Source organism: Eucyclogobius newberryi, unplaced genomic scaffold (genome assembly GCF_026437365.1).
Source record: "Eucyclogobius newberryi isolate DKJ021-1_F unplaced genomic scaffold, fEucNew1.0.hap1 SCAF_186, whole genome shotgun sequence".
NCBI classification, from domain to species: Eukaryota; Metazoa; Chordata; class Actinopteri; order Gobiiformes; family Gobiidae; genus Eucyclogobius; species Eucyclogobius newberryi.
In genome coordinates this window covers 2,555-15,000 of record NW_027315819.1, presented here as the reverse complement: position 1 = coordinate 15,000, position 12,446 = coordinate 2,555, and the positions used below count along the sequence as shown (strand labels likewise).

General features: G+C 40.7%; 2 protein-coding genes across 2 annotated transcripts in view; both read left to right on the top strand.

Moving 5' to 3' along the window:
* Window positions 1-247, top strand: part of LOC140365145 (uncharacterized) — a 9,668-nt gene extending 9,421 nt beyond the window's left edge. Inside the window, exon 2 of the mRNA XM_072451397.1 lies at window positions 1-247. This exon is cut by the window's left edge and continues 163 nt beyond it. Coding sequence (XP_072307498.1) covers window positions 1-74 — 74 coding nt within the window. The 3' untranslated portion in view covers window positions 75-247.
* Window positions 248-3,134: 2,887 nt separating this feature from the next.
* Window positions 3,135-11,518, top strand: LOC140365151 (mediator of RNA polymerase II transcription subunit 30-like). The gene is made up of 5 exons (XM_072451405.1): window positions 3,135-3,254; window positions 5,120-5,310; window positions 6,739-6,897; window positions 6,968-7,057; window positions 10,335-11,518. The coding sequence occupies exons 2-5, from the start codon at window positions 5,122-5,124 to the stop codon at window positions 10,428-10,430; spliced, it is 534 nt and encodes a 177-aa protein (XP_072307506.1). The 5' UTR covers window positions 3,135-3,254; window positions 5,120-5,121; the 3' UTR covers window positions 10,431-11,518.
* Window positions 11,519-12,446: the final 928 nt, after the last annotated feature.

Below are 12,446 nucleotides of genomic sequence, written 5' to 3'. Positions count from 1 at the left end.
GCATCGGCACGGCGACGGGACGCGGGCTCCGGGTGGGACAGTGCCACCCGCTGCTCAAGAAACACAGCGTCTGAGAAAACACAAAACGCGGACGACACTTTGGCAAAAATGAAGATTGCAACGTGTTTTTGGAGGATCTTGATCACAATAATTAGACAATATTGTGGAGAAATGTGTTAAAACATGTGTTTTAATGTTTTGGTTGAGGTTTAAGTGTCCGACAAAAGAGAAAAAGACTGCAAAATCAGTTTATAATGTTTTTTTGGAGGATTACAACACAATTTTGTCGCATTTTTAGCTTTTTTTCCTCAGCATTTTGCCATATTTTATAATAATATTCCAGATATTCAGACGTTGCAAATCTTCAAAACAGCATTCACAATGTTGGTGATAAAACAGCACTTGAAAATTGGTGTTAAACTGAGACTAAACCAGGACTAAGGACGTGCTCTTAGATTTAAACCGCTTTTGTCCTGATGTGGATTTGGTTTGCTCTTGTTTTAGTCCTTGTTTAGTCCTGGTTTAGTCCTTGTTTAGTCCTGGTTTAGTCCTTGTTTAGTCCTTGTTTAGTCCTGGTTTAGTCCTGGTTTAGTCCTGGTTTAGTCCTTGTTTAGTCCTGATTTAGTCCTGGTTTAGTCCTGGTATAGTCCTGGTATAGTCCTGGTTTAGTCCTGGTTTAGTTCTAATTTTGCGTTTTGGTGAATGTGCGAGTGTGAAAACCAAGACTTGAACAGAACCAAACCAGGACTAAACCGGGGTAAGTGCTGCCTTGACGTTGGAAATGTGAAATCTTCCGCATTTAGAGGTCGATTTAATTTGCAATCACCAAATCAAGACATAAAAGGCACCGAAGCAACAACTTTACTTTCTTTATTTCACTTTTGTAGGCGTTTCGGGCCATTTATAATATAGAAAAATGTATAAAATGGGGGTGAGTTTTTCAGAAAAGGGATTAGAAGTTGCACTGGTTATTCACTCGCACAAGTTACTTTTCTCTGGTATTTTTATTAATGCACAAACTGCGGTAAAAGTCCAGGAAACTGACGTTGTTTCTGAGGTTTTTTTTGCCATTTTGTGTCGCAATAAGTTTGAATTTTACTTTAGCTTCTGATTTTGCGCGAAAAAAGAAGGAAAAAGACTGTTCCTTCCACTTGTTCTTTTTATTTTTGTTTTAAATTCGCACCAATAAACTGTAAAATGATTGTCATAAGCACATTACAACGTTTGTAAAATCTGCATATATATACTTTTTATAATACTTACTTAAATCTGTTTTGAATAAGTATATTTTAAAGGTGCACTGTGTCGCTTTCTGAACTTTACCCGGAACGTTTCACTGGAACGTTGTCTTATCTCCATGGAGACGTGACTGGGCCGAGTTACGCGTCAGGTCTGCGGCGAGAATGTATGTTTTTGTGCAATAAAAACACGACGTGAGGTGCATACGTTTGATAATGCCGTAACGCGGAACATTCCCTGCAAAGTGATGAGTGTATTTTTGTGTTTGTGATATCGTTTTGGCAGAAAATGAACGATACGATTTAGGTTTGACAAACTGAAGTACAGAACGTATGGTTTTCTAGGTACATGTTGTGAAAAGGTTCATGTTCAAAGAGAAGATCACGTGTCTATGCAATGTTAGACGTCCTTTTCTCTTTTCTATAACGCGTTGTAGTCTGCTGGACGTGGACGTGCTGCCTTCAGACGAGGCTCGGATCGCCCGCTCCCAGTGCCTCCAGAGTCCCACCAAAACGGACGAAACAAGCGCCATTGAAACCCACGTTTGCAGCGGCCGGTGCAATTACCCTCCTCGTAACGTGTGGACATTTTGACGAGTTTTTGAGTCTCGAAGTGTAACCGCAGTGAAAGGTCCAAAGCACGAAACTCTGCGATAGATTTGAACAAAGTGACTGTATTTTAATGAATAAAAAACTATATTGTTTTCTGACTCATTGTGTTTGATATCTGAGCGTTTGAAATGGACGTAAGATATATTTACCTTTTGTCAAATGTGGGAATTGTACACATTCGTTTCAACGGGGATATATTAAAATACAATAATGCTAATAAAACATAAATTGGTTTCTTTGAACATCTAATAATGCCAAAACACACTTTAACGAGATTTTATCCATGTAATAACAGTGTTTCCTCATCATTAGCTTACTCAGACTTGTATTTATGTTGATTGATTGATTCAGGCATGTTGGAGTCAATCCTGTTCTCACCTACCCCCTGTCCCCGCCCACATCCTCTTCACATTATGTCTGAGTGATACATACGGCTCTAAAATGTCACTTTTCAAAAACACTTTAATGACAATCTAACTGAAGGGAAATGTTTCTACTAAGCCGTTTTTGGTCAATATTGCAGTTTACAATGAGCAAAATGTAAAATGATGATCAATATACTTATAATTCAACACTAAGTATGTTAAAAAAAAGCATGATATGTCTCCTTTAACCTTAACCCTGTTCACATAATGTCCATGTCCTAAACTTCATCCCTTTAAATGACCAATCACAACACAACAACCCAAATAAGAGGTTGTTATAAACTGGTTTTATCTTGTTTTTGGCTAATATACATTATATAACGTTGAAAAATACTTTTGTAATCATGTATAGTACAATGTAGACATAAACAAAACATTCTAATTAAGATATTCCTTTATTGTCCCACATGGGGGATTCATATAGACATATAGATATTGCAAATTTAAATTTGTTTAGACTACATATTTCACTAACGTAACGAACACAATTATAGGTCAGATTTTACTAAACATTTTGCCGATTTGTCCCCATTTTTGTAAAGTTTAATAACAATTGTACTTCCTGGTTGGACATGAGCAGCAAATACGACAACTGTTACCTAGCAACCATACTGATAACAAGAGCCAAAAATCCATATAAATGACTCGACAGTTATGATTTGACAAACAATAATAGTATAAAACACCTTTATTGTGTTGAATGATCGTTAAACTGTCAGTAAAATGTGCGTTAGTCGTTTATTGTTCATTCAGTACAGATGTATCAGACTGCTTTAGCTCCCCCTGGTGGACATACGTGTTCAGCGCGGGGACCGGAAGTGTAGTGCGGGGACAGGAAGTGACGTACCACAACACCTAATGGCGCTGCTTCGTTGAAATCGTCCATCATCATGACTTCTTCAACGTGAAACTCTGAAATAAACTCTGCTTCGCGACACGTTCAGCGCGGGACGAGCTCGACTCAAGCGGCTTTAACGCGGTAAGACCGGAAACGCTTTATCTGCGGCGTTAGAAGTTTAGTTGTGACGCTTTTCCGCTCCAGTCAGCGCATTCTCCCTTTGTTTTGGCGCTAGCTTCAGCTCCGCGCAATAACCTCATTTATTTGCACTTAATTTATTATTGTTTTTCTTAATTGTGGCATTTTGCATTGTTTGTTTCATTTCCCTCGTGACTTGCGTGTTATTGTGTGGTTTAATTTAAATCAGTGGCATAAATTAAGTCGTATTTATATTGCACAGTAAATAAATCATCTTGAATGTTAGATTTGATTGATTTTGACTGACGTTTGGTTTGTGAGCTTTGGAAAAACTGCTTTATACAATTTGAATTGTTCGCGTTAAACCCCGAAAATCTAATGATTTCAGATTAAAGTAAATTGATTGAAAAAATAAAGTACTGTAATGTGGTAAAAACGTGAATAAACTGGAAAAAGTTATACATAAATTGCACTTTGTCTTCAAATACAGTTACTTAAGATAAGATAAGATAAGATATTCCTTTATTGTCCCACATGGGGAAATTTCATTGGTGCAACGCAGGTAGATACAGAGGTAGATACAGAAGAACAGATCACTTATAGGAAGTCTGAAAAACATAAATTGCAAATCAACTCAAGGGCTGCATCGATTAATCAACTAATTGTGACCAGTGAACTATATATACACATAAAAAAGTCATAGCTGTATCTTATAATCATAATTGTCACCTGGACTACTCATGAAGACAGTTTTTTTTTTTATAACAAATACAGCTGCATCATTAGATCCAAATGTCCATAAAGTATAAACAACTTCAGATCATCATTTAAATTAGACTTTATTAGTAAATATGGTTTATCTAGAAGCCTTCAGTCAGCATATTTCAACCTTTATTTGGTTAAAAATCTATTTAAATAGTCTCGATGCACAATAGAAATAACTGTTTGACTTGTCGACCACTGAAATAATCATTAGTCGCCGTCCTAATCACCCGACACGTGTCCCCAGGTTTTCCTTCTGCATGTAAACGCACGTTAATATTCAGACGTGATTATCGGTTTATCTGATTGTTCTAGTTATGAGTTTTACTGATGTAAATTTTCCCTCTAGAGCTGAAAATTTGAATAACAAAATTGTGTTGACAGTTTGATCGTGTCCAGGAGAAGAGGTAAACAAGAATCCCATGTGTTTCAGAACATTGTCTGTGCTAGAGAATGTCACCATTTCTTTAGTCGAATGATCAGTGTGAGAATAAACGATTTATTCACGATCATTAACATCGCGACCAAAATGACAATAAAATCCTAAAAGCTCTTTTCCGCTCCTCAATATGGGACCTGCTTTATGAAAATCTATTTGATATAAACCGCAAGATAATGATGATGTAAAGCACTTTACATTTCGGTTTATTACTTTTCTGATGAAACGCTGGGCAGAACGGACTTAATTTTGCTTCTAAAATTGTCACAATACTTTTGATTTAACTAAAAATTAAAAGACTTAATTTACTTTGAAGAATGACGCTTTCCTATTGATTTAATGAAATAAAAAATAAAAAAATCCTTCTAAAAATGTCACAATTGTAATTTTTCAGTCATAATATTGTGACGTAAATAATCACAATTATCGATCAGACTAATAATCTTGACATCCCTCGACACTATTCAAATCCAAACTACAGCATTAGCAGTTTTTATGCAGAATAACTCAGGATATTTTGCTTTTGTGCAATTACAAAGTCAATAAGTACAAAAACTGCAGTCTTTGCGTTTTGCCAATTGTCTTTATTCACACTTCAGCTCCTTTTACAGCCCTTTTCCCGTTCCCAAGCCTCAGCTGATTCTGTTTTCCTGTTTGAACTTGTCAGCGATGGCGGCCCCCCCTCAGCAGCAGCAGCAGCACTTGCCCCCCGGAGCCGCGGCTGCCCCGGGACAGCAGCCCCAGCCCGGCGCCATGAGGGAGATCTCGCCCGTGTTCCTCTGCCGCATCGGGCAGGAGACGGTCCAGGACATCGTCACCAGGACCATGGAGATATTTCAGATCTCACGGGCCACGCAGGTGCAAACGTCACCACGGCAACACGGCGATGGCAGTTCTGAGCAGATTCACTATTGATACGTTCATGAATAAAGATTCAGTTCAACTCAGACGTTTTAAACACGTCCGGGAGCATTAACGCCCTTGTACCTGACTTTAAAGATAAGATAAGATGAGATAAGATATTCCTTTATTGTCCCACATGGGGAAATTTCATTGGTGCAACGCAGGTAGATACAGAGGTAGATCCAGAAGAACAGATCACTTATAGGAAGTCTGAAAAACACTCTCAGTAGAAGATCTCCTATAAATAAATAAATAAAAACTCCCATAGACAAATACATAAATACATAAATACCATTGCATGTGATCACGACAGTAATTGCACATGAATATGTGTCACGACAGCACATAGATTGCACATGAATTTCACAGTAATTGCACATGAATTCCAACAGCAATTGCACATATGACAGAATTGCACATCAGTATTAGGTTAGGTCAGTATTGCGACGGGATAACGTGACGATCTCCGGGTAAGACGACTGTTCTCCGCAGTTTCATGAGTTCCTCCTTTGTGGAAACGCGGTACGGCGCCGGCCGGGGGGCGGGGCCGGAGCCGGGGGGCGGGGCCGGAGCCGGGGGGCTCAGAGCCAAGACACATCGCAAATCCAGCCGAAAAAAGTCAAAAACAGTTGAATTAAAAAACTATTCCAGCGCGTGTCCCTATCGTACAGTAAAATAGAAAAAATATACTAACTATATTTACAAAATATAGGAGATAAAGCACAATAAGTGTGAGAAAGAAGAGAGAGCGTTTACACCGGGCTGCCAGCTGTACCAGCGCCTTATAAAGCGCCCCCTACACTCAATGAACTAAAATGCAATTAAGATATATTTAAAATGTTGCTAGAAATTAAATAAAATGATCCCAGAACAGCTCATTGCTTAGGTTTATAGTTTCACTTCCTGTTTGTAATTGATGACATCACACCAGGAAAAATTACCCAGCAAACACTGGGCCAAAAGTCATTGTTATAAAAATATGAGAGCTCGACTTTATTTAGCTGAAAGGTAAAAAAAAAAAAAAAGATGTAAGTTATGCATAAACTTCTGTCTGGAATGAGAGTCCCTCGTGTGATGTCACTTCCTGTCATTTTCTACAGATAACGTTCAACGTTTTCTCCGCAAACATCTACCCGATTAGTGTAAATCTATAATGTAAATGTACATCCAATAAAAGAAAATTAGAGAGTTGTAAAAACCTGTCATAGGCACTTTCATTCTTTCACTGGAGCAGGATTGTGTTTTCCTGCACTGGAGGAAAACACAATCCCGATTTCATTGGCTTTGGTCTGGCTAAACCCATAAACATAAACAGACTTTTTGTATCCTCTCACGGTTTAAATCTCGCCCTCTAACCGACGCTCGACGGTGTGTTTCCTGCAGCTTCCCAACGGCGTGACCCAGAACCAGGCCATGTACCAGGACCGCTTCGGCAAACTCCAGGAGCACCTCCGGCAACTGGCGCTGCTCTTCCGGAAGCTCCGGCTGCTGTACGAGCGCTGCGTGGAGATGACCTCCGACCTGCAGGAGGCGCCGGCCGAGGTCAGCGCTCATTATTGATCAAACGCCGTCCCGTTGGCGGTCGTACTGACGCGTGTTGACTCGTGTGCAGCTGGTGCCGTACGTGGGGGACGAGCTTCTGTCGGCCAAAGCGGAGCCGTGTAGTCCAGCCATCGTCCAGGAGCGCAAAGAAGTCATGGAGGTGTGTACTCTTACTCTGCTGTACTTCATAAACACATACTATTATTATTATGTTCAATGAAGCGCTGACAATCCATGTCATCAGAGTAATTACACTTTAAAATGTGATTACCGTTTTTTCCATAAGTCGCACTGGCTAAAAATGCATAATAGAGAAGAAAAAAACATATATAAGTTGCACTGCAAGTGTGAAAATGACAAATAATATCGCATATAAGTCTCTCCGGGAGTATAAGTATATAAGTATAAATATAAGTATAAGTCGCACCCCGGCCAAAACTATGAAAAAAGGTGCGACTTATAGTCCGGAGAATACGGTAATCTGATCAGTCACAAAGCGCTTTGTAATATTTTATCTCACATTTCATAGTCGAATTAAGTCATAGTTTTTAGTTTTTGAGTGTTCTGTCGTCGTTTGAACCATGTGACCTCGGCTCCGCCCCTTTTCATGTTAATTATCGAAGCGCGTTGACTTTGACAGCCCCGGTTCAGTGTCTAATGTGTTTTATATAACTTTAATATATATAACTTATAACAGACTTACTCGTTTATTATCGCACAAACTCGTTGTACTTCATTCCCTCTCAACATTTCAAAGCAAAAGTACTGCACTGTTGATATTATTGCCAGGTTCGAATATACTTTTTGGCACCATAGTTCCAGCTAAAACGCATTTTATTCACCTTTTATTTGCCCTGGTCAGAACCCGAAATGAAAATAGGATCTCCACAACTTTTGTAAAACATCTCTTATACAAATTAAAAATATGTTCATGGCGCCTGAACGTATCGGTCAAAAAGATTCAAAACAAGACTAAATCGAGCCTAATTTAAGGAATGAGGAAAATCATGAATAAAATCTACCTTATTTCACTAAAAAAGAAAGAAAAAAGCACATTTCTATCGGTTACTGCGACACATTTAGTCGATTATTGCGTTTGTCCAGTATTGTTTTGATTCTTATGCGATATATTTCATTCATACTCGCATATTTATTTTCACATATTCCTCACACAAAAAACAGCAGTACATCTCGTACCAACAATCAAGTCTGCTCTTTTTATTTTGATTTGAATCCCAACAGATTCACACGAGGCAAAGTGGTTTCCTTTATCTCCAGCAGGGGGCAGTGTTGGCTCCAGATGCTTAAACACTAGGGGTTATTTTAGGAGTTTCAAATCTTTATCTTTTGAGTCAACATTTGTGGTGAAAGTCCCGATGGGCAGCAGATCTGTAGCTTTATCTGGACAAATGTAATGACAGGTTTGTATTTTTACTTCTATTTTTACTACTTCATCGTGTAATCTTATAAAATCATGGAGTAAGAATACGTTTACCTTTCTTATACGGAGGAGATGGGATGGAATTAAAATTCAATTGACTGTTAACATGTGTGAAAAATGATTCAGTGATTCACAATAAAAGGTGTAACACAAGTGAGTGGCATCTCTGGAGAAGCCGTAGAAGAAAAGCACCACAGCGTCGGCAAAAAAGTAAAACATTTTGATGCCACAAATGGGAAAAGAAAGGCACAATTTGAGTTTAAATTATGTCAAAATCACGTCTTTTCCGTCTTTTCATTGAGTCAAAGTGGGAACCAAAATACACAAGCGTTTATAAAAGTAAGAATAAACCTGCATCGTAATTAATCACTGTAAAAGCAACATTTGATCTGATTTGATTTTAATAGTACATAATCTCCCTTATGGACAGGCTTTCAGATGAGGCCGTGTTCCCGTAGTTTGGACCTGGTATTTTGAAATGTGGACGGCCATTTTCTCGTGATTCGCTCGTGATTGGCTCGTGTTTTGCTCGTGTTCCGCTCGTGTTTGGCTCGTGATTGGCTCGTGTTTGGCTCGTGTTTGGCTCGTGATTCGCTCGTGATTGGCTCGTGAATCGCTCGTGTTTGGCTCGTGATTCGCTCGTGTTTGGCTCGTGTTTGGCTCGTGATTGGCTCGTGTTTGGCTCGTGTTTGGCTCGTGATTCGCTCGTGATTGGCTCGTGTTTTGCTCGTGTTCCGCTCGTGTTTGGCTCGTGATTGGCTCGTGTTTGGCTCGTGATTGGCTCGTGTTTGGCTCGTGATTCGCTCGTGTTTGGCTCGTGTTTGGCTCGTGATTCGCTCGTGATTGACTCGTGTTTTGCTCGTGTTCCGCTCGTGTTTGGCTCGTGATTGGCTCGTGATTGGCTCGTGATTGGCTCGTGATTGGCTCGTGTTTGGCTCGTGTTTGGCTCGTGATTCGCTCGTGATTGGCTCGTGATTCGCTCGTGTTTGGCTCGTGATTCGCTCGTGTTTGGCTCGTGATTCGCTCGTGATTTGCTCGTGTTCCGCTCGCGATTCGCTCGTGTTTCGCTCGCGTTTCGCTCGTGATTCGCTCGTGTTTCGCTCGTGTTTCGCTCGTGATTCGCTCGTGTTTGGCTCGTGATTCGCTCGCGATTTGCTCGTGTTCCGCTCGCGATTCGCTCGTGTTTCGCTCGCGTTTCGCTCGTGATTCGCTCGTGATTCGCTCGTGTTCCGCTCGTGATTGGCTCGTGATTCGCTCGTGATTCGCTCGTGTTTGGCTCGTGTTTGGCTCGTGTTTGGCTCGTGATTCGCTCGTGTTTGGCTCGTGTTTCGCTCGTGATTCGCTCGTGTTTCGCTCGTGATTCGCTCGTGTTTCGCTCGTGATTCGCTCGTGTTTCGCTCGTGATTCGCTCGTGATTCGCTCGTGATTGGCTCGTGATTCGCTCGTGATTCGCTCGTGTTTCGCTCGTGATTCGCTCGTGATTCGCTCGTGATTCGCTCGTGATTCGCTCGTGATTCGCTCGTGATTCGCTCGTGATTCGCTCGTGATTGGCTCGTGATTGGCTCGTGTTTCGCTCGTGTTTCCCTCGTGTTTCCCTCGTGTTTCGCTCGTGTTTCGCTCGTGATTCGCTCGTGATTCGCTCGTGATTCGCTCGTGATTCGCTCGTGATTCGCTCGTGATTCGCTCGTGTTTCGCTCGTGTTTCGCTCGTGATTCCCTCGTGATTCGCTCGTGTTTCGCTCGTGATTCGCTCGTGTTTCGCTCGTGTTTCGCTCGTGTTTCGCTCGTGATTCGCTCGTGTTTCGCTCGTGATTCGCTCGTGTTTGGCTCGTGTTTGGCTCGTGTTCCGCCCGTGTTCCGCCCGTGTTTCCCTCGTGTTTCCCTCGTGTTTCCCTCGTGTTTCCCTCGTGTTTCCCTCGTGTTCCACCCGTGTTCCGCCCGTGTTTCGCTCGTGTTTGGTGTCATCGGTCGATCTAAAGTGTGTTTTGTCTCTGCAGAAAGTGCGTCAGAAGAACCAGGAGATGAAGATTCTGATGGATCAGATGAGGAACCTGCTGTGGGACGTCAACGCCATGTTAACGCTCCGGAAATGACCTCGGGCGTGTCCCTACGGCCGGCGGCGGGAAGAGGACGCTTTACTCTTGTGTTTTGTGGTTTCCTGTGCAGGTTTTTCTGGGGATTACTAAAGGACTAAAGGACTTTTGTGCCCTGCAATGTATAGGAAACGTGTGCACGAGTTTCATCTTATCACTGTATCATTTATTTCTGTTTCACTCACGAGAACGCACTGATTCCGGCACTGAAAGTTGTCAAACCTTTACAGCGCTCTTCACAAACTCCTTTTTGACGAGTGTCTTTCATTTGATTCAAACGAGTTAAACGTACAACACTAATTTTGTCTCATTTTTAAATCTGTGTTTTTCTTTTCCTCACCGCTATCGACATCAAGTTCACGATTTCTAAATATATTTAAACCTTGTTCCGTCCCAGCGTGATTAGGATTAAAATCGAGCAAAATCCCTCGAATAAGAATCATTTTGTGGATTTTCTGAGCAATTTTTTTGTTAAATTCATCTTAATTTGATACAATTTGTGACATTTTCTACTTATAAACCCTGCTCTTTCTGTACTTGGCAGCTGAATTTGAATATGTTCACGCTGCAGGTCGAATCAGATTATTATTATTATTACTTTGCCCAGACTTAGATCTGATTTTTATTTTTATTTTTTGGTCACGATCTTTCACACGTCTGACTCGTCTGGAATAAAACGACTGCCACTTTCATTTATTCTTATTGGAAAAGACTGGAATTGAACAGGATAAAAGATAAAAGCCGACTCTCGCCCGACTAAACGGAGCTTCCTCTTTTATCGTCCGTGACAACAGCACGACGCCCGTTTCTCCATTTGGCACACGACCCGCAGCGTGAACAGAACCCGTTTGAGTCTTTTTTTATATTCTGAATTTGTCGGTTTTCAACAGGATCAACTTTTACTGCGTTTGTTGCGTCTCAGGTGCCGCGGCGAGTTCAGCGGCGGTGGGATTCCTCGTGCTCGTTCGACCCTAAATAACTGACAGTAAACGTATTTTTGTAAACTTTGGGGCGAAAGGTTCTGTCGTTTGATTACCTCATGTTTTGTACAGACATGTTTTCTAATAAAGTGTTTGAATGTCGTTATTTTGTTTTTACCTCTTTAACGGTTGATCACCATTTTCTATTTGAGAGTGCGGTTTCTTACAGCAAGCTAAATAAGTCAAGAATATTTAAAAAAATGTAGTCATTGAATAATTGCTGACTGGTTTATACTCGGGCTCCAAAGCACGGGCCAAGAAGAGGTTTTGTGATCCAGACAAAGCAGGAAATGCATTAAATAGACACGAGAACCTCATTTGTCTGATTAAACTCCACCAGCACGACGCCACTTTAGCTTCATCTGCTTCAAATTGAATAAAACTCTCCTTCTAAACGACTCCTCCATGAATCAAAAGAATAACCGCAAGTCTTTAGACGAATCGATAAGTAAAATAATCATTAGTTGCAGAGCTAGATTAAAAAAATGACCAAATCCAAAGCACTCTGGAGCACGTTGAGTGAAAAATCCTTCATTAAAACCGGGTTCCTGATGTTCACGCCGATTAAGGAGGTGATTTAATCTGATTAACTTGTTCCCATTTGTCACAAACCCTTTGGAGCATCGTTGAGTTCCACGTGCATGAATTTCATATCTTTTAGAAGAGCTTTTTTCAGACATTGAAGTGATTCTCAGGCCCATCAGCCAATCAGAGAGCTGCTTTTGGCTCATTTCCTGCTTGATGAATAAAGGTCTGTTTGTCACAAAGTCCAACTAAAAATGTACTAATCTACTAAAGAAAAAGGTCTGGTATTTCAACTTTAGTTTGTTTCTTTATCAGGGAAGTAAAACACTGACCTACAGGGAAGACGCCCGTGCCACGTTTTTAGCAAAGTTCCACCTGTCGAAAATGGCCAATAAAAATTAAAAAAAGGTTATCTCAGAATAGCATTTTTTTTTAAGGTTTATGATTTCACTTCCTGTTTGTACTTGATGACATCACACTAGGAAATTACTCGGCAACCACTGGACAAAAA